Source organism: Acomys russatus, chromosome 15 (genome assembly GCF_903995435.1).
Source record: "Acomys russatus chromosome 15, mAcoRus1.1, whole genome shotgun sequence".
Lineage (NCBI taxonomy): Eukaryota > Metazoa > Chordata > Mammalia > Rodentia > Muridae > Acomys > Acomys russatus.
This window is the reverse complement of record NC_067151.1, coordinates 26128433-26155833: the sequence shown is the minus strand read 5'-3', so window position 1 is coordinate 26155833 and position 27401 is coordinate 26128433. Positions and strand designations below refer to the sequence as shown.

General features: G+C 36.4%; 1 protein-coding gene and 1 pseudogene across 1 annotated transcript; one reads left to right on the top strand and one right to left on the bottom strand.

The window, feature by feature from the left end:
- The first annotated feature begins 2240 nt into the window (after positions 1–2240).
- Positions 2241–3052, top strand: LOC127199652 (enhancer of rudimentary homolog). The gene is made up of 2 exons (XM_051157764.1): positions 2241–2255; positions 2756–3052. The coding sequence occupies exons 1-2, from the start codon at positions 2241–2243 to the stop codon at positions 3050–3052; spliced, it is 312 nt and encodes a 103-aa protein (XP_051013721.1).
- Positions 3053–26475: 23423 nt separating this feature from the next.
- Positions 26476–27102, bottom strand: LOC127199651 (60S ribosomal protein L24-like; annotated as a pseudogene).
- Positions 27103–27401: the final 299 nt, after the last annotated feature.

Below are 27401 nucleotides of genomic sequence, written 5' to 3'. Positions count from 1 at the left end.
AATTTTCTGAGAAAGTGACAGATTGATTTCCAAAGGGGTTGTACAAGTTTCTACTCCCACTAGCAATGGAGGAGTGTTCCTTTTTCTCCACATATTACCACTTGAGTTTTTAGGGTTTTTTTTTTTTTTGTTGTTGTTGTTTGTTTGGTTGGTTGGTTGGTTTGTTGGTTGGCTGGTTTTTTCATACAGGGTTCCTCTGTGTAGCTTGGCTATCTTGGACTCACTTTGTAGATCAGGCTGGCCTCGAACTCACAGGGATCCTCAGGCCTCTGCCTCCCGAGTGCTGGGATTGTTAACTTGAGTTTTTGATCATAGCAACTCTGAAGGGTGTAAGGTGTCAGAGGTTTTTGATTTGCATTTGCATCCCGATTACTAGGGATGTTGAACATTTCTTTAAGTGTTTCTTGGCCACTCAATATTCCTTTCTTTAAAATTCTCTGATTAGTTCAGTACCACATGTTTTAATTGGATTATTTGGTTTGTTCGTGTTTAATTTCTTGAGTTCTTTATAATTTTTGATATTAGCAGTCCATTATATGTATGGTTCGTGAAGATCTTTTGCTAGCCTGTAGGCCGTAGTTTTGTTTCCTTGACAGTGTCTTTTGCCTTACAGAAGCTGTTCACTTTCATGAGTCTTGATTATTTACTTAGTCTTGATCTTAAAGCCTGAGCTGTTGGTGTTCTGTTCGGGAAGATGTCTCCTGTGCCAATGAGTTCAAGTCTCTTCCCCACTTTTTCTTCTAATAGATTATTGTGTCTAGTTTTTTTGTTGCGATCTTCAAGCTACTTGGGCTTTAGTTTTGTGCAGGGTATAAATAAGGGTTTATTTGCATTTTTCTACATGTCAAAATTCAGTTAGATAATCACTATTTGTTGTAGATGCTATCTTTTTTCCCATTGTATGGTTTTGGTTTCTTTGTCAAATATTAAGTGTCCATATGTTGTAGATTTATTCCTGGGTCTTCAATTCTATTCTATTAGTTCACCCTGTCTGTTTCTATGCCAGTACCATGAGTTTTTATTACTGTTCTGAACAGTATTTTTAATAGAAACGTCATGTTGAGTAAAAAAGAAAAATTCAGGGCATTAGGCAGTGGGCTTCCATGCAATTCTTGCCTCTATTATTCCCACAATCATAGCCACCAGCTCTGCTTGTCCCTCAGGCCATGCTCATGTACTCTTGCAATGACGATGAGACACCTTGCTGTTAAAAATTACCTCTGATGCTGATGTGTGGCAAATGGGGCTGCAAGTGTGGCAGCCATCCCTTTTTCTTTTATCTGGAAGTACTCGGTGTATCTCATAGTTAAGTTCCTTTTTTATTTCCATGAGTTCACTCCTTCCAGCAGTGTACTTGATCCAAAGCCCACTTGCTCATCACGGTTCTTCCTTCTCTAAGGCAACTGAACAAAATGAAATACAGACCCGACCAAGGTAGTTGCTGCCAACAACGCAGTTAACCTCATCAACATATATTGGGCATGAAAAACCTAGGACCTGGGTTTCATCAGATTTGGGATATAAATATGTTATGGCTCATAATAGAGGAAGGAGAATAAAAGATTGTCCTGGTTTGAATCAGTGGGTAGGCATCTCAGGGTCTAAGGTCAGAACAAGCTATAAGGTACTTTCTCTTGAGTGATTTACTCCTAAACAACCATCCACAAGGAAATTATTTTAATTATCTACATATATTCTTCTGTTTAACTTCATGGGTATTGAAATTTCCATTTATATAATTACTTATCTTATACAAATGAAAGTACTGCATAAAATTGCTATCTCTTCTTTTTCCTTGGTATGATTTGTCACTAATAAGATCTGCTTCTCTTTGTTAAAGGACCCATTGATGGTGCTTATGCATTTATTTCAGCCAATTTTAGCAAACATTTGTTTGAAATGATGGCACTCTCTTAACAAAGTGGTTTTAAGGTGCTATTAATTGATAGGTTCTTATTTGCTCCAGTTCTGTATTTTATTGTAAATTAAAACATTCCTTCAGTAGATGTAGTTAGTAGATACTGCCTCCTTTTATGGTACAGTTTAACAATACGTAATGTGTTTGCAATCCACAGAGCATAAAAATAGCTTTATTTGGTTATCACATGAGAGTTTTCTAATTTATTCTTCTTATTTAATCTTTTCGAAAAATAAAGGAGTGAAATTTGTGACTTGCCCTCTATTAAAGGCAACCTCAAGTTCTTTGCACAGTAGAATAGTAAATTAACACATATTTTGAGATGAGGCATACAGTTGTAAGAAAGAATATTATGCAAATATTTATGAAATAATATTAACAATTAGGTGAAGTTAATGAGGATTGCAAACAAGGTTGAATAAATTCATGTCACTGCTAATATAGGTGATGAAAAAGACTGTGTAAATATGGGCTTTTCTTATCTACTTTTCACTTAGTGAATATACCTTTAAATAATTTCCACTGAAAATATATTGTCAAAGGTTACTTAAAATAAAAACGTGTATTAAGGCAGTATGTTTCCTCACAGAGATGCCTCTCAGGAGCTCTAAGCACACAGTTGGATAATCAGTAGCATTTATGCGAAGGACCCATTAACGAGACACCCTGTACGTGGCTGACTTTGGAGGCTACAGCCAACCACCTTACAGACGGACAGTATGCACCTCAGCTCAGCTCCCACGAGACTTGCTGTTAGAAGCGTTGGCGCTGAGCTCGTGGGCGGCTTAGTGTAGGACAGACGGCTGACAAGTTTTTGTTACGATGTTTCCCATCAAGTTGCTGGTCCAGCCTACGCAGAGGCTCGAAGGCCGAACTTACGCAGAGTACCAATCTGTGAATGAATGCATGGAAGGCATCTGTAAGATGTACGAAGAGCACCTGAAGAGGATGAATCCCTGTAGCCTGTGCATCACATACGGCATTAATCAGCTCTTTGAGTTTATCGACTGTCTGGTAGACCTCAGCTGCCTGGAGTTCTGCGAAGATACACAAACATACAAGCCTCACAACCGAGACTGGGTCAAAGAGAGGATCTACCTGCTCCTTAGCGAGCAGGCACAACAGAGGTCATAGTGATCTGGCAGCTTCTGGGGCTTCCGTCTTGGACCGCAGGTCTGTGCTTCATAGGTGGTTGCTTTCACTCATACTCTCTTTTCTCCATTTTATGCGATAGGTGAAATGTGGGTCTTTTTACTCTGAAAACTCCATTGCCCTCTTTATTGATTTTCTTTCTTTTTAACATGCTTATGATGATATAGATGGAAATGGTTCATATCTGCTTTATAATGTTCACTATGCTAACTGCTCAAGATAGCAAGAGGGTATTGACATCGATATATGATGCTCACAGATAACTCATAGAAAATAAAGTTCTTTAGCTGAAGTTTAAACCGTGTGTGTGTGTGTGTGTGTGTGTGTGTGTGTGTGTGTGTGTGTGTATGTTAGGGAGAAGGAGCAATGACTTTAACCACTAGATTTTAGAGCTCTCTATTTGTGGTGGCTTGGCTTTGTGACCCACACTCACCCCGTAGGTCTCTCTCCACAAATACCACTAGCAACTGTGATCCTGGGGTAGGGATGTTTTATATTCTGACTGTAAAATACAACTTGTGTTTTTATTTTACTTTTATTCTATTTTAATAAGTACAAATTATAGTTAATAAATATACTTTTGGTTCTTACATACATACAGATAAAATGTGGCCAACAGACATCTGTGAGTTTAATTATCATTATTACTTCTGGGCATGTGTGCAGCCCTGCATTCCGTTTATCCCACACATCCTGATATCAGAAAGAATGTGTTACACTTCTTAATTTGTGGCATTTTTAATAGACTGATTAACATTTGCCTTTTCTGAATCATAAACACGATTTTGTAATAACCTTATGATTAGTGAATGACTTCTTTCTCCTACGTCTAAATGGCCAAGCAATAGAATGTGAATGTTAAACACATTAGAATATGACCTCTCCATTACTAATTAAATTAAATTAAATTAGCTAACACTTTGGAACAAATATACAAGAGAACTTTCTCCTGACTGATCATCTGTGAGAGCTGCAGCAACTGTGACAACTTGTTATTGCTGTCAGGCCCCATTTTGTAGACAGAAAAATGGGTCTCACAGAACACATGGATTGTCAAAAATCATATTCGTCATAACTTGGATGAAGATAAATTCTTCATACTTTATGTCTATTTCTCATCATTCTTTTACGGTATCATCCGTTTTGTATAAATATTTTAAAACTGGACAAACAGTTGTTTTTCTTTTATTTAATAATGGTGTCGTCAGGACAACCTAGATGTTGTGCTTGATGCTGAGATATGTCCGCATGTAAATTATCTGCGGAATGCTTTGGTTTCTGTGTACCATTTGGTTTCTTTCCACTGATGTGATTCTGAACTCTAGCACAAACACACATGCCACCTTTATTTGTCAGTCATTTAAGTTAATATTTTTAGATACTTTAAAATTTCATTTTAATTTGTGTTCACGCTTGTGTGTAGGCATATGCACTCAATGGTGGACTTGTTGACAACCAAGAACATTTTCAGGGGTCAGTTTTTCTAACCTCTTTGTAGACTCTGGGGCTTTAACTTGAGTCTTCGGGCTTATTAGCAAGTACCTTAAGTAGCTAAATTATCTCATTGTCCCTAAATTAGGATGTTTCAAGAGAGGATCTCATGTATCCCAGGCTTGCCTCAGGGCTGCTTTGGTGTTGTTAATATCCTTGTTATCTCCATGTGGCTGAGATTATAGGTCTACACCCAATCCTGGGTTATGTAACACTGAGGATTGAACCCAGGGCTTTGTGCATGCTAGGAAGTAACTCTTCCAACTGAGTTAGATAGCCATCTCTTTAATTTATACAATGAATATCCTTTAAAGGAAGAATGGTATTTAAAATCCAGTGTTGTATAAAGATCTTGTTGTTCTAATGGATAAGTAAGCAGGAAACACTAAGAAGGATAAATAGCAAAGCACAGCACTAGCACAGATGGCAGGTGAATATCTGGAGGTAACACCTTATCATTATCTCTGCACATTCAAATTCCATGTAAACAAAATGAAGCATCATGCTACTGAGCTCCAATAAGAATTGTCATGGCCTGCTACCAAAAGAAGTTGAACAGACTGTAATGACTAAGAACTGAAATAGGGTATACTCAGCAAAGGGCTTAATATCAGTCTCTGGAACTCGTGTGAAAAAGCCAACCCCTATAGGTACATGCATAAATCTCCTTGGAGCTTACTAGTTAGCCAGCTTTGCCAGTTTAGTAAGCTGCAGGCCAAGGAGAGATTGTATCTAACCCATGGTCGATGGTGTCTGAAGAGTACGGCCATGTAGCATGAGCACCTATACACACATGCATCTGAACACATATGAGCATGCTCATACACACAGCCATATACAAGGTTCAATAATGCAACACAAAAGACTGTAGGTGCCTAGGGACATCTGTCACTTGCATATGTAACAAGATCTAGATTGGTATAGATTATTGAAATTATTGAAAAAAATTAGAAAATCTTAAATCCCTGAGGAATTTTGAAATATAATATGGAAAAAACTGTAAAAAAACATATCTTATTTTTATATATTTGATAATATATTGAAATTATTTCCTAACACCTATATATATTTCTTGTTTTCTTGACCCATAGAGAACATTTCTGATCAAATTGGCAAGAGTAATCTGTAGGAGGAGACGTTTTTCATGGAAGGCTACACCTGTAAATAACTTCTCTTCACAAGATCTTTCAGAATGTCTTAAAGTTTGTATTGTCACCTGCCAATAAAATGTTAAACAAATCATAGTAAAAGTATCACTTTAAATTGCTTTAAATTTTCAGACATATCGTTATCAGTTGCTTATTAGAAGAATTTTTATATCACATCTTTTACTCTTTCTTTTTCCCAAAACCCATTCTTTGTATTTATGTCCGCCACCATTATATTTAATCTTCTATGTCTATAGTTGGTCTGCAACTGACGATGTAAAGAAGCAGTTAAGCAATTTGAAAATCTATCCTCTTTCTTTGAGTTCCAATGGAGACCATCAATGATTGTGTAAGTTCTGTTTACCTGCAGAGACGGGAATGCAGACAAACAGAGTAAAGGGGGGGAATATCCTCCAATAAACTCCAGTGCTTCATCTGGTCTCAGCGGCAACAGTGTGGTATAGGGTAGTGGACCCTTCTGATTGCCTATGTACTCTCCCTTGCTGGATCCCATGCTGCTCCTCTGCTCTTAGTCTACCTAGGGTTAACACTCTCAGGCTTCCGGGAGTAGAGAAGCTTGAGCCTCCAGTGGTGCAGGTACATCTCTGTGCCAGGTGGGTCAGAACTAACCATAGCTATCTGGGACTCCTCCAGTGACTGGACCACAGATATATCCGATTTGACCTTCACAGGCAGCGACTGTCTACGTCTATGTATGATATCTGCTTCCTGACTCAGATGCTCCAGAATGCCCTTCAAGACATATCAGTCACCTTCTGACCACCACTGGTGCCTCAAGCACTATTGCTAGCATTCTTTCTCATTGTTACTATTATTGCTATTGTTGTTGCCACCATCTTTTTTTTATTATGACTGCTACTATTGTTCTACTAACAAGGTTAGATCACTGTTCCAATGATAATTATACAGCCAGAGATAGGGAGTGTCATGGTTGTGACCTACTGATACAATAAAAGAACCTTCACAAAACACAGCTTAACTTCCAGTTCCACCAAAATTCCTTAAGAGTCGGCAGAGTGGACTTATGTAGCATAGCCTGCAAGAAGGATGACTAGGTTTCCAAGTTAGTACAGCACATGATCTTCATACTAAATGACCCAGGCTAGTTCCTACATGCTAAGCATGTACTTTGAAACTGGCCCACATTTCTACCCAAGATACTGGTAATTTAAACGGAAATGTTTCATTAAGGCAATTAAATCCTGCTGATGCATTCTCAAATAGGCAAATACATGCCTTTCTTTCTTTTTGTCATTCCTTGTCATATACAAAATAAGCAAGAAAAAGTGCCATATGTTGTGAATAAAAATATAGTCCCCAAACATAGGAGGAGAAAGATTATCTTTTGAGGTCTCTATTAATGGTCCTACAAAGTGAAAGATATATTAATGTATACAGCTACAAAAACATTTGGAAAACATTGCTTGAGAGAGGGAGAAGGTGAGGGAAGAAAGGAAGAAGAGCACTCACCATGATTTTGGAAGTGCTACACAAAAGAAATCACAGCTAAAATAAGGAAATTACATTTGTGTACTTATACCCATGTATGCATTACAAGCATGATTATAAGAACATGAAGGAATACAGACTATTCCTGATGTCTCTCGTAGCTGTTCCTTCCTGAATGAAATTCTCCCTTGTGTAGAAAAGAAGGAGACGTATAAGTCTCTAGAAGCTCATAAGATGTAGCAGCCTCAGGAAGCTCTGAAAACTGAGGTACACAAGGCCCCTCATGAGAAATTGATGGAGAGAGGAGACAGCTTTTGGTGGAGCTCACTGAAAGTTGGGCGGGAAGTCACATAGAGCTTTTGTGAACTGTCACAGTACTGAGGCTGGCATTTTAGCAAAGCGATTGCCTTTGGGTTGCCCATGGTTCTATGAGTAACACCTCACTCATGTTCCTGTCAGCAAGTTCAATAAAGTGATTTGTTAAATGAGGGAGCCCTCTCTTTCCTTTTTTGCCTGAAGTTTTAATTCTGTGTATTTTCATCTACTTTTCTCCCAGTTTGTTTACTATTTTGTTACTACAAGATCAGGATGCCCACTTATTCTGCTATCAATTTATTATTTTCAAATTTCTCATGTGCATATAGCCTTTTTTTTTAATTTAGAAAAGTGGTTGCTGCCTGCCAAAGTCATTAAACTTTTCTGTTGTTGAAGGCTGTACAAATAATCCACTAAGCAGCTTTTCTGTGTAATATTTGTTTTGAACATTTTCTTTTCTGATTTATATTTTTTGCATTGCTTTTGTGTGATTATATTTTTAGTAAGTGGTGAACATCCTATGGGATATATATGTAGAAGGCTAATTGTGTGGTATCCTTACTCAAAACTTATACCTAACATGGAACCCCCAGTAATCCTAGGTCATCTCAGTTTATTCCTAAGATTGAGATCATTAAATTTATTTTCTGTCCATGTAAGTACTGGAATCTTCTCCTTCTCCTTCTCCTCCTTCTCTTCCTCCTCCTCCTTCTCCTTCTTCTCCATCTCCTTCTCCTCCTTCTCCTCCTCCTCCTTCTCCTCTTCCTCTTCCTCCTCCTCCTCCTTCTCCTTTTCCATCTTCTTCTCCTTCTCCTCCTCCTCCTTCTCCTTCTCCTTCTCCTTCTCCTTCGCCTTCTTCTTCTTCTTCTTCTTCTTCTTCTTCTTCTTCTTCTTCTTCTTCTTCTTCTTCTTCTTCTTCTTCTTCTTCTTCTTTCTTCTTCTTCTTCTTCTTCTTCTTCTGTCTCAGTGAAAATCTTTGTATCTAAAATTTGGTCAGTGCTTAAGCATTGCATTTGTGATCCTGGACTCTAGTGACACAGTTTAGTGTCCCATTTTCTCAGCTGCCTCTTGAAAGTTTGGATGTGTTTTATGACAAGGTTGATTCAAAGACAGTGTTGTTATTTCTAATTCTCTTTTCCTTGGCTTCTGGCCCTTAAGTTTTTCTTGGCCATTTGTTTTTCCTTATTCCTTTAGGCATTTTGTTTTTCTACTAAGTTTGAATTCTCAGGTGACACTATATTTAAATTAAACTTTTCATTCCATGTTCTACATTTTTATTCTATTTCTGTTTTCTGGATTTTAAACTAACTTTCTAGTTATTTTTTAATTTGACAACCATTTTAATAGCCAAGGGCTTCTGTTTGGTGAATTGTTTCCTTTCTCCATCACCTAATTATAAGTTTAATGTGAAATCAAAAATGTTTTTAAGATTCTCTGAGCATACCAATAGGAATACTTTTAAATTTTCTTCTTGCTTTTTATCCCTTCTGAATTATTTCAGTTTTCTTTGGGGACACATGTTCTATTTTATATTTGTCTCCCTATTTTTCCTTTCCTCAGCAGAAAGAGCAAACATTTGCCAACATTACAAGTGGTTGTGCCCTGAGATGTTCAGAGATTGTGACAGTATCTGTCTTGGGATCATCGAGACCAGTGTCTTCTTGTTTTATTAATTTGTCTGATTGGACAAAAAGTTGAGATTTCTCTATCTGCCATGCCCTAGGGCTGATGCACACAAAGCCACGAGGAACACCCTGGGACTGCCTCTAGCATCATAACTATCATCTGTAGTTTTACACACACACACACACACACACACACACACACACACACACACACACACACACACACACACACCCAATTATGTAGATTTTCCTGCAAACTCATTGTCATCCCAACATATTTTATAGTGTCAGTCATTTTGTTGCTCATAAGATGCCTCTTAGTTTGAGCGGGACCCCTGGGCCCAAATCTGCCTATCATATTGTTCTACTTGTAGGTTTCTAGGACCCTCTGTATCCTTTTATTTTGCTATTCTCCCATGCGTCTCTCATTTAGAGTCCCAATAGGATGAAGGACAATACAGGCGGTAAACTTTAAACCCCTTCTCAGATCTAGCCAATGGTCAGAATATTCTCCACAGTTGAGTGGAGAGTGTGATATGACTTTCTTACGTACTATGGTGCCTCACATTTGACCATGTCCCCTGGAGGGGGAGACCTGGTGGCACTCAGAGGAAGGACAGCAGGTAGCCAAGAAGAGACTTGATACCCTATGAGAATATATAGCGGGAGGTGATCCCCCTCAGGAACAGTCATAGGGGAGGGGAATAATGGGAAAATGGTGGGGGGAGGAATGGGAGGATACAAGGGATGGGATAAACATTGAGATGTAACAAGAATAAATTAATAAAAAAAAACTCTTAAAAAAAAAAAGATGCCTCTTGCTCAAATGGAAATCCTAGGAATTTTTTTCTGACAGGTCACTATGTGATGGCTTCTCAAACTGACTTTTATGTAGATAGTAAAGCATTTTTAAAATCTGTGCCAAACTAGCCAGCTTTGAGTCTTATCTTTAGCTTTTACAATTGATTGTTAATATTTGTATATTGTTTTTATCTGTCTCATTGTCATTCTATTGACTATTTTTGCCATCATTATCCTAGATACATTAGTACTCTAGTTACTGGAATACAGAAGACTATGTGTACACTGTGTGGGGTTCTTAGCTGAGTGATCTCCTTCATTTCATTACTGTGTTTGATGTTGCTTTATATTATTTTGGGCATTTTAATTGATTTTTGAGATTGTAATATAATTACATTACTTCCTTTTCGCTATCCCCTCCCCATCACTACCATGTACCTCTCCTAGCTCTGTTCATAATTCATGGCCTCTTTTTACACTGCTTGTTATTTCATGCATGTATGTACATGTATATTCATAACATATTCCTAAATATAACCTTCTCTTTCTGCATAATGTTACTGTTATGTATGTTTTCAGGGCTGTTCATTTAGTATTGAATATCCAATTGGCATATTCTTTTCTGGAGAAGAATATATCTCCTGCTATTGGTGTTCCTTAATTTTGCAGAATATTTGATCACATTGTGAACCACAAGATTATGAACTGAAAATCTTTCTTTCTTGTAGTTCTGGCTCAGCATTAGCACATACTTTTAATCCAAGAACTGTCTACATACTGTAAACAAGGACTTGTGGTGTGGCTCAGCCCTATCATGTACCTTTAACCTAATAGCTAAATAAAGTCAACCATAGGTCAAGAGGTAGAGCAAACAGCCAGTTGAAAGGAAATGAAAATAAGTAAACATAATGGAGGGATATTGACCTAAGGGTATTTAAGATGGCATGAGGAAGGAGAAAGAGCTCTTTCCTTCTGGTAAGTGGGTGGAGTAAGAAGGTCACCTGGATGCTTTTTCTGCCTCTTCGAGCTAGCAAGTTCTCACCCCAGCATCTGGCTCCTGAATCTTCATTGGTTAAATGGAAAGATTGAGATATTCTTTATTCATAAAAATACATTGCTGACATGTAGTTCTTTTTGTGTGGTTAGGCCTCATGTGCTTTTCCCTGTCTACTTTGGCAGGTCTATTCTGATGGTCTATGTTCAGCTCATGTTGAGATCATCTATTGGTGAGACCTTATGAGTCTAAAGAAAAATATTTAGAATGCAGTTAGAGGTTATGCTAGTTTAGTAAAGTAGTGGTTGTAGGTTTTGTCTCCCAAATGCTAGGCAATTGGTCTTTTACCAAACTACATACACAGTTTTCATCTTGACTTAATTGTTTGAGCCCTAACACTGGCCCTACATTATTCTCTGGTCACAGCATGAAATTTTATTAATAACAGTTCCTTCAAAATCTTGCTCACAAATAATCACATATCAGCAGTGATTTTCATTTCCCACTCATCTTTTCTGTAATCTAATTATGCAATATGGAAAGGCCAAATATAATTTTTTATTTCATTCATTTTTTTCTTTTATAAAGTCACCATTTTAAGTTTTAACTTCACAATAAATCATTATGTTTTCAAAATTATCTATCTTGAGGTCCAAATAGGCAGAAGAACAGAAATTCCTATATGCATTTGAGAAACATGAAGAACTACAGCTAGTCAGAAGTTGTTAGTAGTCATGATGAGGGTCAAAAGACTGACCTCCAACAAGGGTAGTAGACTAACTATCATAATAGTTTCAGGACTTACTTTATGCAAGAGAAATTAAGCATTGTATAATTTTCATCAGCTGTGTAACACAATGTACATACTGAGTAACAAATAAATGATCAAGCACAGCTCAGATCACTTTTATCATAAGATTATGGATAGAGTCATAATTTTATTACTTAAGAAAAATAGAGTTTATCTTTACCAGACGAATTTTTTTATTTTAAATGCCTCATGTTATTAAATACATTTCTGGGAAGAAGATGAAGCGATTTCTTTTTTGGGACTGTATCAAGGAAATATTTTCCAAACTATTGTGTATATATGTGAAGGTTATTTAATTTAGCTAGCATGACTACCAGCATGCTATGCAATTTCTCATTCTGGTTAGGAAAAACATTGTTTAATAAATCCACCTATTGAGTTTCCTAACTAATCATTGCATATTGATCAAAACAAAGATTCGTGTCTTGTAGCAGAATGTAGACACACAGAGGAAGTAGGGAGATCTGGAACCCTGTGGCACAGCTGCAAGACATATTAACAGCCACAGCAGCAAGGAACTAGGGTGCCAGGTGCGACTGGAGAGAAATTGAGAAAAGCATGCTGTGCTACTTACAGAAACGAATCCAATACATAGTATCACCAATTATGGACAAAAGCTGGATGTGTCACAAATTAAGGGAAAAAATCAGAAATTAGAAAATTTTAAGGAGGTGGCATATTTATGCACAGCAAATTTCTAGAAAAGTCAGTGTCTATCGACCTGGGTGAAGAATTAGATTTTTCTCCTGAAAAATAAAGTCTCCTGTAAGTACTTACAACTGCATAAGGATTATTAAATGGCTAATATGAAACACATCTATGCTTTTCTTGGCATTTTATTTTTAACATGAACCTAGGGTAGTGACATTGCTTAAGAAAGAATTGAGTCATTTAGTGGATTAATATTTCCAAATGTCATGATCTATTGATGAATCAGAGAGGAAGAGGACGATAGAGAAAAAGGAAGATAGATAGACAGACAGATAGATAGAGCATTCTCCAGAACCTAGACCCAATTCAAGCATGAATGTAGTCTATGATGTTATAAACATTTTCATTAGCTCTTCAAAAATTTCATACAATGTATTTTGATTATATTCATGCCCTCCACAGATCCCCTAGATCATACTGCTTTCCTATATACATAACCTTGAATTTTTATATTGTTTTCTCTTTTTAGTATTTTAAACTCATCAAATCTGATTTCTGATGCCCAAATATTCTTAGATGTGTAACTTTCCAATGGAATGTTGTTAACCCTCCAAGGATGACACTTCTAGACAAAAGAGACTCTCTCCTAGCAGCAGTCTGTTGTCAATAGCTCTTCAGCTAGGGGTGGGACTTCATACCTCTCTCTTCTCTCCATGGTGATATTTGGTCTGACTTGAGGTTGCACATGTCTATTGCCTGCTATCATAGCTGCTGTAAGTTCATATATGCAATCACCCTGATGTGTCCAGAAGAAACTGATGTACATATGCTTCCTCTTTCTTTTCTACCATAATCCCTGATCCTTTGGCGAAGGGATATAGTATAGATGCCCCCTTTAAGAATAAGCATCCTATAGTGTCTTACTATACTTATACTTATACATGCTAATAGATAATAATATTAATCATAAAAATTATACAGCTGTGAACCCATGCAAAGCATCACAATCACTTGACTGACAAGATGAGCCCACTGGTGCAATTGTGACATGAACATCATGATAACCAGCCACTTTCTGGTTGGATTTAAGTCCTATTCTATGGCATGAAACTTATACCTGTCACCATTAGAGGCCAAGAACCTCTGGCTAGACAGATCATAAAACTTAGCCGACATGCTAAAACGATTATTTTCCTGAATGAACATAATATCAATGGGATTAGCACAGACATTATTTTTAAATTACGATTTCAACTTCTGAAATTATAATATGATGAATCAAATTATCCTTCCTTTTCTTCCCACAAGACTCTACTGCATACCCCTACTGATCTTTCAAATTTATGGATTCTTTTTTCCATTAGTTGTTATTAATAGTCAGGTGTGGGTGTGCATATGTATGTGTGTGTGTGTGTGAGTGTGTGTGTGTGCATGTGATAGTACTAAATAATAAATACAAACTTCTCAGTCTATATGATGTTGTCTACATGTATATGTTTTTAGGAATAATCATTTATTTTTAGATTACTAGTTGGTATGCTCTTCCTTTAAGAATACTGTATTCTCTACTCAGTATGCCTTAGTTCCCTCTAGTTATTTGTGTAGAGTTGACCCTCATTGTTTTTCACCTCTGTACTTTCTTATGTCTATTAATGTCAACTTGTTCAGCCCATGTTGAGGCAGTCATGATGGTAAGACTTTCAGCATTGCTTATGAGTTTTGTAGGAAACACAAACCCATAGAAAACTCTATTTCTGTAATGTTTTTAACCAATCACCTTCTCTTACAATGATTTCTGATTTTGAGAGTCAGAAGTTGTGGATTTATCAGTCTTTTTGGGCTCCACAACTCTATATTTTTACTGCTTGTCATTTCTTATAATGGTCTCCTTCTGCTGAAAAGAGATATTTCTTGGGTAAAGGGTGAAGAATAAACTTATCTCTGGGTGTAAAAATAGTGTTTCACATTTAGTTAAGGAGTGTTCTGTTTAGTTATGTTACTAAATACTTATTTAGTTAAGGATGTATTAACTACAATTTAGTAAAGTGGTGGTTACAGGGTCTTATCTCAGATTTATAATTTTTCTAGCCCTGTGTAGTTGGCTAGGTCTCCAGTACTAGGAGTGATTTCCCTTTTATTGAGTAGATCTTAAGTCCAAATAGTGAGCTGTTGATATTACCAAGGTATACTCATATCACTACTTTACTGGTCAGAGCTGAGTAGGAACATTGGTTCCTTTCCTCCTTTTGAAGCTTACATGGCACCTTCTACTATCGCAAAACTAGTCTTGAATTAGGAGATATTCAGGTTGGGTTAACTCAGTGTCATCCTCTGAACCCTGAATCTGGATTACATTGTATCTTAACCAATAAGGTCTTAGCTTCCACCTTGGAAGGGCAACGGCATGTAATAGATATAGCCTGTATGTTTTGGAAGCTTTTTGGACAACCTTAACTAACATCTCAGAAAAGAGCTTGTTGGGCTCAGTGCTGTGGTTTTGTTAAATTGTTGATGAGTTTCATTTTCCACATATATATACACACACGCATATATGTACATACATATGCGTACATATAATAACTTGAATTCTAGGTACTTTTAGGTAGTTACTAGTATGATTCTTCATACCTTTTGAGACACTTTTACTGTTGTTTACCCCTCTTTGTTCTTGGTCTGTATGTACTTCACTTTATCCCTAATTAAAGCCCCCGCCTTTCCAATGAGACCACTTTACCCTGCTATTCTCCTTTCAGTTGTGCTCACCATATATCTACAGACCTCAACATCCTACTTCACAGATACTTTCTGAGTGATGCTCCTTGTTGCTTTATGTGCAGGATCTGAGAAATGCAAACAACTTATGTCCTTCAGCTGATGGACAGATAATGAAAACATGGCAAATATTCACTATGGAATCTTATTCAATTATAAAGAACAATGAGCTGATCAAATTTGCAAATAAATTGACATACTAGAAATGATTTTATTTGAGGTAACCGAGACTCAGAAAGGCATAGTCATATGTTCTCTCAAATGAGCTGAGGTGCCCAGATCCAAATCCTCATATATAAATATATAACTTGGAATCACTGCAGAAACCAGAAAATAAAGCAGTGCTATGGAGTGAGGGAGGGAGTAGGGCATTTATAGAGTCCAGTGTACAACATTTAATACTAACTTTAGGGAAGTAGATTTAAGAAAACTGTAGTATTGAGCCAGTTTACCCATGTAGTGAGAGGAGAAAGAGAGAGAGAGAGAGAGAGAGAGAGAGAGAGAGAGAGAGAGAGAGAGAGAGAGAGAGAAAGGAGAGGAAATAAATGACATGAAAAAAGAAAACATTGTTCTCTAAGCATTCTTCCATAATAATAACATAGAGGTACTGCTTTTGAAATTTCCCACTTTCAATTTTATGAAGGAGAGTTATCGTCTCAGAAGATGCTTGTGTGTATGAGGAAAAAACTCTACTATTCAAAAGAACAAACATTGAACAATAGAAATATGAAAAAAAATAATTTTAATTTCCTAATGTTTTACCAAGAATGTGTGGTTGACAACATCAAATAGAGTTGAGTCTTACATAATTTAAAATTTACAGAAATATAGTTTTAGATTTTACTATGTTAATAAAACTACTTAATGATTTTAAAGGGTCAGATTCAATTAGAAAAGTTCTTTCCATTCTTTTATGCTATCCAATAATTTAAAAAGCTTGACAGTAGTTTATTTTGAGTCATTTAACAAAAGTTTATTACTGTAGAGCCATCTGATATTACCCCTTAGTATGTGATGTTTTCAGAAAAAATATAAATTCTATAGTAATTTTCACATGACATCAGCTAATCTTCATGTGTTTCTTAGGAACACCTGTCCCCAAGGCTTCTCACAGAATCATATTTCTTAAGGAGTCAGTAGTTTTGTTATTTAATCAATCTTAATGCATTGATATCCTTGAGGAAAAGCAATACATAGATATTCCCTGGCCAGGTTTTGGGATATCCCAGGATTTCCTCTGTCTCCTTGTAGTTTGGATGACCTTGAACTTTGACCTTCCTGCTTCCACCTCCTTAGAGTTGGCATTACAGAAGGACTGACAAGCACTCTAACAATCATGTATCATGTATCAGCCTGTATTAATTATTTGGAAGATATTTTGGATTCTTATGTAGTTCAGAACGTATCAGTATATTTTCACTATCTATTGCAATAATAGGTTAACTTGAAGGTAAACCTGAGTTGCTAGGCTTCTAACTACTACATGGAGAGATTAAATTAATTGTGCACATGAAAAATACCACTCCTATTTTCTAAATATGTCATAAAGAGTGAATGCTGAAGGCTATATCTAACCTTTCCATTTAGTTACATTTTATGGTTCCTTCTGGCTTTTTGCTTTTCTGTTTTTTATTTTAAAGTAATTAATTGTTTGTTTTCTTGATCATTCTCTCAGTACCAGGGAAAACCTAACTATAAAATACCCAGCTACAGAAAATGGTAATGAAAAACATCATTCTTGAGCAAAATAAATGTATCCCTTCATCCAAGTCTCCCTGTTAAAGGAAATCACTAAGTCCATTAACTTTAATTCTTTACACGAACCCAGGTGTTGCCTACTGGCCGTCTAGTGGGCGCTGCTTTGGTAAAACTGGCCCACTTTGTTGTTTTTATCTTACCCATCTGGTAACGTGGCCTGTGCTCTTCTCCGTTCCCAGTAAAGGCTCACAGAAATGGAGCTCCTTTCAATCCACCACTGTGAATGGCTGTAGATAATTTGATTAGAAGAATGTTTAAGGATCCCTTACAGCAGAGCCTCATTAGATGTGTTCCAGTATTAATTACACAAGAATAACAAGAGGAAACTGTTGTGCAACAAATGAGAATTAAATAGGTTAATTTAGTCTCTGGGAAAGAACATGAAAGTGACCCTTGAAAATCATCCAAAATGACTTAAAATTATTTAAGTTCTGACCTTAGGCCCTCCGTTATCACTACTTCAAGATGTACACTATATTTTACAGACAATGCTTCTTATTTGAAGTCAGATTGTGAGAAAATTTCCCAGGGAATGTATATAAGGAAACGATTGCTTGAAATTAGTCTTTTCTAGTTACCATCACTTGAGAATAGTAATACCGACAATAAAGGTAATCTTTCAAAACCTTGTCATTTTGTGGTGTCAAAGCATCGTGCTTATTATTTATTGAATTGCTATTTAGCTTAAACTGTCCAACAAGATTAGCTCTGCTCTTGTATTCTCTACTGTCTAACGCTCATCTACACACTTTATTTACATTCTGCATCAAATCTTTCAGTATTTTTACTTCAAGCACCAGCAGCAAAAAATTAAGCCAGTTTTTCTTCCCTCCTCATTTTCAGCCACCCTCCACACATCTTTCTGGTATTTTGGCAGACAGATTTTATTGTGCATTTGACGTGATCCAAAGGCACCATGTAAGATACAAGCTTGTGAGCCTATGGTACAGGGTTTTCATAAACTATATTTACTGAGGTTGGAAAGACCAGCCAAATGTGGGTCTTGGGCTAAATAAAAGAGTGTGTTAATTGATACTAGAATTCATTTCTCTCTGGGACTCTTCTTCTGTAAGTTGCTTTGGTTACCATAACAAGAAAATGGTGCACTTAACTTTCTGAGTGAGGTGAATAAATGATCTGTAAGGGATTCTTTGCAAAAACTCCTGACTCACATTACTTTTCCTTAATAATCTTCTGCAAACTTGGTCTATGCCTTGTTGTGTCCCCCAACTCATATATCCCTTATGTTTACAAAAACCCAGTACCACATGGGTATTGTTGCTAGGTCTGTTGGTAAACCAAAATGTAGCCTTCTCTCTTCTCTCACAGTGGAGGAGATCCGTGTGAAGCTCTGAAACTAAGCTTGGGAAAACAATTTTCTAAGCCATTTTCCATTTTCAAGCATCTCCTTAGTATATACTTTCAGTTCAAATTATTTATTTTCCAATGAATTTGTATTGCCGCCTGTTAGAGCCTTCGATGAACAAAATATTGCTGTTAAGATGGCTTCCTTGTTGTGTCAGCTCAAAACAGTTTTGGGTTGTTTTTGTTGGTATTCTTTAATGATACTTATCTCTTTTTAAAAGTGAGTGAGCGATAATGCACTAGGACTCCAATGGAGTACATGGCTATTGCCTTTGCCTTTTGGCTATGTAGAGTGAGACTACTTAAAATTGCTAGCACCTTGATCTTAGAGCCCCTAGCATCCAGAAGTAGGGAAAATAAAATACTGTTTTCAAATGTAAAAACCAAAACCAAAACAAAACAAAACAAAAATTACCACTTTTCCACCGGGCCAATGGTGTATGCTTGTAATCCCAGGACTGAGTGAGGCAAGGGTATCCCTTTGAGTTTGAAGCTAGCCTGGTCTACAAAGTGAGTCCAGGACAGTCAGGGCTACACAGAGAAACCTTGTCTCAAAAGCAAACAACGAAATAACAACACATTACTGCTTTTCCTTTGCATCCTGCTTGTTCACAACTTCAAACATGGTCTAAAGTTCTTTGTTGTCAAGCTGCATGTATGAATTTTTTTCTACCATATTTATTCTTCCACAGGGTACTGCTAGGTAACTCTTACTAAAGGAGACTGTGATCTAGCTTGGTTGCTATTTAAGTTTTTTTTCTGTCAAAGTGTTAGTTAAATTCAACTTTACTAAACTTTTCAGCACATTGGCAGAGGACAGCCACATTTTTACCAGACTGCAGGACAATTGTCCTTGGCCTGAAGTCCGTGTATAATGTTCATTCATTTCTAAAACTAAAGCTTCTCTAGATGATTTTTTTTTCCCAAATTCCTCTTCCAAACTAGATCCAAAAGCTTAAGTCATTTGGTCAGGTTTATCACAGCAATAGCCCCAGACTTAGTGCCTTTTGTCCTTGCTGTGAGTACACTTCAAGTGCAACCTACAGAGGGAAGCATCCATGTGTGCTCACAAGTGATGGTAAAAAGCCCATCACAGTGTGAAGGCGTGGTAAAAAAAAAAAAAAAAAAAAAAAAAAAAAAAAAAAAAAAAAAAAAAACATGAGAAATTAGATGATACTGAATCTGTACTGGGAAGCAGAAGGAAAAGTTCAGGAGCTCTTTGTTCTCTTATTTTGGTTTGGTTTGTGATCCAGCCATATGATCACTCTGCCCACATTCAGGGTGGGTCTTGCTGCCTCCTGTAGATGTTTGAGAAATCATATACCCAAGGGCAGATGCACCAAAGGGTGGGATTTCAAATTGATTCTGAATTTAGTCATGCTGTTAACCCTCACCAACCCCTTAGACAATTTTCCTATACTTATTTTTGTATTATCGCCATTATTTTCTAGTGTTCCACAATAGTTAATCTTATCTAAAACTTTTAGCATGCTCGACTATGAGTTACATTCACTTTTAAATTATTCCTTGTTAATTTGTATTTCATGATTTATTTATGCTGTCATTTCAAATTAAAGCTTTTTACTAAGCCTTCATTTTGCTTTGAAAATATTCTGTAGCCTTATGTTTGTTGACTCATTTGAATGTTATAATCTCATTTTTTCCCTTTGGGGTACTGTTTACTATTTTTCTTCTCATGCTTTTTATTAGACTAAACAGAATCTCCTTATTTCCCCTGTTCATTTCACTGAAGGAATTGGGAGGTGTCGGTGGTCACTGTCTTCACCTTTGTGTTCCTGTGTGTCGCACACATGAATTACATCCAAGCGATGTATTCGGTTCTCTCTGATACAGAAAGTTTCTCTACGTTCGGTCTGCCATGCTTCCTTTACACTTCTCAATGACGTGTCCTCTGAAGTGACACAATATTACTTAGTTTTGCTGGCACCCTGACTTTGGACATCACCCTCTTCATATATGCAAATCCTGTGGTTTCCTTCAGAGGAAAGAGTTGCATACTGTGAGAAGTTGCAATGCAGTCTATTTACAATGACCTTAGGATCATCAGATGGTAAAACATGCATTATTCCCCCAAAGAGTGCTCTCTGCCTCGCACCTCTTGCTTTTCCCTCTCCCATTCCTTCTTTGTCTCTTTCTTCTGGTATCATGTAGGTCCTGACAGAAATTATGGCTTCCCTAGCCTTGGCTTACATTTTTTTTTCCCTGTGTGTTTGTTTCTTTTCTGTAGTGAAAGTCATCAGGAAGTTAACAAGTGTTTTCCTAGCATTTTATTAAAGTTTCTTGTTTTACAATGCCAAGATAATATGCTTACCACTGAGTTGTCATATTATTAGAATCAGTGGGAGAAGGCTTCATTAGAAATATGATTTATTATGTTTTAATTTTATGCTTTTAAGTTGAGATAAGGGAAGCATGACTCTTTGCCCTCAAACCAGAACAGACTTAAAATTGCTTGACAAATCTTTTTGCTTATAAACTGGAAAGTAATAGTATATGAATATCAGAGTATCACCAAGATATAAACTCTGTATTTTTCTTCTGATAAAAGACAAGTCTAGCAGCTAAGAAGATGGTTTAGTAATTAAGGGCACTTGCTAATCTTCCAGAGATGCTGTTTCAGTTCTGTGACTTTTCACTAAAGAAAGAAAAACAATCTAAATATGTGGAAGCATAGATCATTTATAGGAGAATAAAATTAAATGTCATGCAGTGGTGTTTTATATTAATCTCTAAATGTTATGCAATGGTAGCCTGAAGGAAATCAATTTTATATTGATTTTCAGTTATTTTTAAGTTGTCTTTGAAAAATTTTAAGGAAAATAGGGATAACCAGTTTTTACCAGAGATTAAGGTTTTTATAACTATCATGCTCAAATCTGTTAAATTTGTTGGTGTATATATTGACAATAAGCCAAGGTAAAATAAATCCAGTATCTTTTATTATAGTCTTAGGAACAATTTATTTAAAATAAGCTCTTTCCCATATGACCTAGCTGTTTCTTTATTTGCCTATATCAGGACAAATTCAGAACTGTCAAATTCCTATTCTTCATGTAATTAATTATTAGCCTCATCATTGTGCTACCACTGATCAGTTATTAAATAAAAACTACCAAGTACATTTAGTTAGCTTCTTCTTCCTGCATGCTTCTGAGCTTTAATTCAACCTCAGCCTGTGCCAGACAATGATCTTTAATGTTAGCAGGGCAAGACTTAGACCTACAAACTCATTCTCCGTTTCCACATATTAAGCACAAAGAGCTTGATGTCGTGGAAACAAACATTCAAATATATGAGCTTATGGAGGCTAATCTCATTCAAACTGCCATACTATCACACATTTTTAGAAAGTTATTGATAGAGACTTTGTTTCTAAAATCTAGAGGACATCCATTGAGAGAGATTTCCAAGCTCTTTTGTCTCAGAACAAAGAATTGAATTAATGAAACATGGATACTTAGTGGATCCCTTGCTTATAGTGATTGATTACTTATACCCCTGATCATATTAATCCATACAACCTTGTGTATACTAAACAATTTTTAGAACATGAGCACAGAAGATAGTTTTTCAATGTACATGAATGGTATGGGAGACAATGAGCTAACTTAAGGTAGTAAATATCTAACAGAGGTCAGCGTTAAGAAACAGAAGTAAGAATATCAATGAATCAAAATACAGAAATTGGTACAGAGGAGCCCTGGATAGAAAATCTGACACTTTATTTTTGGTCAGAGGGAAAGTTATCGAGAAAATGTAATAATTTGTTAATAATGAGTATAGAATTATTAGAAAGCAAGGTGTTATACACACTTATTTCTTACTGTCAGCTTTGTGGAGACTATATCCATGGAAATTATTTTCTGTTGGTATTTAGGGAAAGTCTAATGGGGAAGGGAGTGGCTACAGAGCGAGGGTCACACTATGCAGCTCAAATATTTGAAAAGTCTACATTTAGATAGATTCTTAATTCACAGTGCCAGGCAAGACACTTACCTGATGCCAAAGAAATGGTTTAAGATATGTTGCTCCTTGTATATTATGAGAAAGTTAGAGGATCTATGTATATATATCACAAGGGGAAGGCATCCATTCCTTTCAATGTATTCAGAGTAGAGAGAGATCCTGCTAGGATTCTAGTCATATGTAAGCTGCCTTGAAGGGCATAGAAAATAGATCTCTCCCTCATCTTGACAAAGCAGGCACTGAAACTTTAACGCTCAGAAGAATGGGATCTGAGTTGAATCTGTTATCCCGTGGGATGATAATGTCTGGAATAGCCAAAGTAACATACTATTGTAATCCAGATAGAACATTCCAGGTGCAGAAGATTTGCTATCATTCCTCTCTGTAAGTGTTAATCCAAACAGGCTGGACAAATCTCTAAACAAGAAAATAGCATTTATTAACCCCTGCACTCCGGAGGCAGAGTCAGGCATATCTTTGTGAGTTTGAGGCTAGCCTGGTCTACAGAGCAAGTCTAGGGCAGCCAAGGTTACACAGAGAAACCCTGTCTTTAAAAAAAAAAGGCATCATTTTTAGGAACTTAAAAAAAGTATATAGGAAATGATTATAATGAGTGAGTTAACCCAGAAGCAGAAAGACTCACATGGTATGTACTCACTTATAATTGGGCACTAGCCTAAAAGCCATGTCCCTCAAAAGTCTTCACTTACCAAGATTTTGGGATAGATAAGAGGATATCCTACTGAGATGCTAGGTAGGAGAAATATAAGGGATGGAGAAATAGAAGGACCAAGAGGGTCACAGAAACCTACAAGAAGAACATCGTGATGGGTGGATCGGGGTTTAAGGGGGTTTTCTCAAACTATTGCACTAACCAAAAACAATACAAGCAGTAAACATCAAACCCCTACTCTGATCTACCCAAAGGACAGGACATTATCCACGGTTATGTGGGGAGTGAGGACTGATCTGACATAAACTCTGGTACTCCATATTTGACCACTTCCCCTTAGTGGGGAGGCCTGATGGCACTCAAAGAAAGAATAAACAGGCTACCAAGATGAGACTTGATAGCCTATGACCATAGTGGTGGAGGAGGTCCCCCTCAGTCTTAGACCTAGGGCAGGGGAATAGGGTGAAAGCAGGAGGGAGGGATGAATGGGAGGATACAAGTGATGGGATAACAATTGAGATGTAATCTGAATAAATTAATAAAATTAAAATAAAATTAAAATATAATATAAAACCTACCTACTAAATGTTCTTCAGAATAATGTTCAATTTAGCTGTTATTCACTCTCACTCCTTGGGAGTGTTTGCCTCCATAATGGTCTCTCTTCTCATAGTCTGCTCATAAATATGACTTATTGTGTTTTGCGATGGTCCCTGTGGTGACTGGATGCTCTTAGTCTGAGAGTGGCCTAATCCTTATGACAAATGCTTCTCCTGCTATAGTATGATTTTATTTCTTGTCTGAATTCTGAATTAATCATGTTTATTGTCATAACTACAGATGCTAAGAAAGATTCTGTAATGCACGTGAGAGTCCCCTGCAATAAACAATTATAAGTCTCAAATATCAATGATGCTTAGATTAAGAAAGAGTATGTACAGAATCAGGTGTATGTAAATAAAGCGACTTGCTCAGAGTTAAAACAAAAACAAAAACAAAAATAAAAAAAACATTAAGCTATATTTGAACACAACAGACCCTGAGTAATTTCTCTACAATTTCATTATATACCCATTTAAATTTGTAGGGATGAAAAAATATGAAACCACAAAGGTCAGGGTTTACTTACTAAAGGTATTGCTGAAAGGAATAAGTAAAGAATTACTGGTTTTCAAAACAAAAGGCCATTTAGATGAGGGTGCATGTTACAATCACAGTTGGCTTTGAGAATGTTATTTTACTGAGTAGAAACAATGTGAACCAGAGTCCAAGGGCATTAACAAACAACAAAATGGCAACGTAAGGGGCTAAAAGTGTGTTTTAGAGCTAAGGCAACGAATCCTACATTCTTTTCTTCAATCTGCTGCCTATATGAAGTTGTTCGTGAGTGCTCACACTAGGTCTGAGGATAATGAGGAAAAGATAATTTTTAAGGCAATGGCAGACTTTGATTAGGGGCCATGATTTTATTCTTTGGCATGAGTGGTCAATTCCATAAGTAATTTTAAATTTCCCACCTTTTAAAATGTAAGGCTATTGGTTGTTATACAAACATATGCAAATCATGGTCCTAACTTGCATTTCAAGTGTCATCTAATTGTACCAGGAATTTGAACACCATGTCATAGATGATTGGCAGTAGGACTGTTGCCAAGACTTCTCTATGAACAATTCAAGAGTGTCTATATTATATTCATACTATGTATTTATAAAATGTACTAATAGACGCACATGTGTTTATTAATATGATTAGTGACCATAATCTTGAAGGAAATGTTTCAGGTCCCTACTCCTTACAAAGCTATTTTTTTATTAAAGTTTTTTTTTTATTTTTTGCTTATACATATATATTATTATACATATGTACAATAGACTACCCACAGCAAGAAGAACCATGAAACAACCAGGAATTATATAAATGTTACATTCTTAGTGTTTTGGATCTTTGTATTTGGCAGACTTGAAGAAAACATCTTTCCTATCCTCCTACATTCCTAAAATTCTGAATGTAAATCAAAAGCTATTATATCTCCTCAATTTAAAACATCTATATAGACCTACAAACATCTTAACCCCTAAACACTGAGCTTAATTGTAAAACTAAATTATCTAGTCTCCAACCCAATCAGAAACTTGAGAATGAATATAATTAATTTACAGGGGGTGCAAGTTAGCAGCTTCACACATGAGAAGATGACAGAGACATACTACAGGCGTTGTTCTCCATTCTACAGGTAACTTTAAGGATAATCACCTATTTAAGTTTCCTCTACCGTTTGGAATTTCTATTATTATTCCTATTTCTGCCAGGCTGTGTCTGTTCACAATATAGCTCTCTCTTCAAGTCTATAAGGAGCCATACAAATATACTTCTGTCACTTGGATTCTCTTTTTATACATGATCTTGAAGAAATGATAAGTCTTGTACTATAGAATTCTCTGCCAAGATGTCAAGAGGCCTTTTTTTTCCATTGTGTAGTGTGTGAATGTGTGACTATGTGGTTGTATTGTGTGTGTGTATGTATGTATGTATGTATGTATGTGTATATGTATGTATGATGTACGCTTGTATGTATATAGTTCTCCTTAATCAGACCCCTTCATTTTCTTTATTGGATAAATATTAATGATATACAGTTTCTCTACATTATTGTTTTCTGGCTAGAGAAATCATTTTTAACTGTTTTATCTTATGGTTCTGTTGATTGCAGTTTTCTCACCAAGGGATGAATCCTAATGTAGGTGAAGTTTGAAAACTTAAACTATTAAATATATATCTATGGGAAAATAGACGATGAGAAGAAACTATAAGTTATATTGGGCTTTTAAAACAATTTTTTTGAAGTGGTATAACATAACACATTCTATGTGGTACTCAATGAAACATGTATTTAATATAAATTAATTACTACTTAGAATTGCTATTCTTACCCAGATGTGAACTCTATGAGCTGCAACAATAACTGGCCCGATAAGAAATACCCATGGGGCTACAGTGACACAAATATTATAGGAGTAGCCAACTACTTTCTCATTGGGTCTGAGTTAAGACCTCCCTCCTAAGATGGACTCATTCCTAGCAATGCTAATTGGACCAAGAACAGTAGCTGGATAAGTCCTAAGGTGCAAGGAAGAACCTAATACTATTTTTCTGGGAAATGGACACAGTAACGAAACAACTTGTAAAGACTATTATCATACACCCACAGAGTGCCTCCTTCCTCAGCATCGAAAAATCACGACACTTTGCAATTTTAATATCTCTGTCAATAAATTAAAATAATCAGTTCTAACACTTTGAATCCGAATGTATTTGAGTTGCTTTAGCTAAATATTTCTAGAGTTGATGCTCCCTGTGTTGTGATTACAAGTACAGAGGAATTGCAAGTTTCCTAAATATTTTTAAATATTGATTGGTTTCTAACATCTTTAGCTGGTTTGTGATTTTTTAGTATCTCTTATCCTATTAATATCTTTAAAACTTCAAAGATAATTTTTCAAAAAGTTAGAAACAGATCTTTATTTTAAACACTGATCTATCAAGTTAGCATTTTCCACCAACTCAGGGAGAAGAGACTTTCCCAGGTCTCACCATCTTTTGTTTGGGCACTGCCTTTGTGGGGGCCTTGGCAGCAGCCACTGCTGTCTTCTTTGATGCTTGCTTCCCCTTTTTTGCTTCCTTGGCTGCCCTCCTTGCCTGACCTAGCTGAGCTTTCCTAACTTCTTGGCCTTTATATCAGCTAGAGATGCAGTAGTAACAGCTCGCTAGAGTTTTGACTATAAGGCGAGTTATTTTCTTTTGAATTTCTTCTGAATGTACCTTCTTGTGGTTTCTTCTCTAGAGGACAGTCCAAATTATATGCTGAAGATTCCTTTTGGAAAGGAACGCGCACTCGCATTTTGCATTAAAAAACTGGGAAACCTGGTCAGTCCTGACACATAGCCGCCCCTGTGTGGGGTAAATCTTGTACCTGCTGAAACAGCTAGACCTTCATAGAAACAGCTTCTAGCCTGCCGGAGGAAAGATGGCTAAGAGCTCAAAAATGCTTCTCATAAATATTTCTAGAGCATCTTAAGTTGAGAGGTGACTCTAATGGTGGAAGTCGACCAATTCTTGATTTTTTATGGCTTCAATCAGCTTAACTTACCCTTCCTTTGGGAAAAAAGCCATTTAGTTACAAAAGATTTAAGCAGCCTGAAGATTACCAAAGAATATGTGTTCTTCTAGTAATCTAGCTTAAGGTGTTTCCATTGAGGAGGGAAGAAAGAAGAAATTGTCCCCGAGATATAAGCAGCCACCAAAAAAAAAAAAAGTACAAAGGAAGCTATATAAGCCTTTTGTAATTCATTAATTTTCTTGTAGTTGTTTGTATTTATAGTCACAAAAATAGCTTAATAGGGTTGATTTTAGAAGGGAAAGGGTAAAATTGCTTTGAAAGAGTTTCATGGTTTCTGGTCATTTTCTAAATT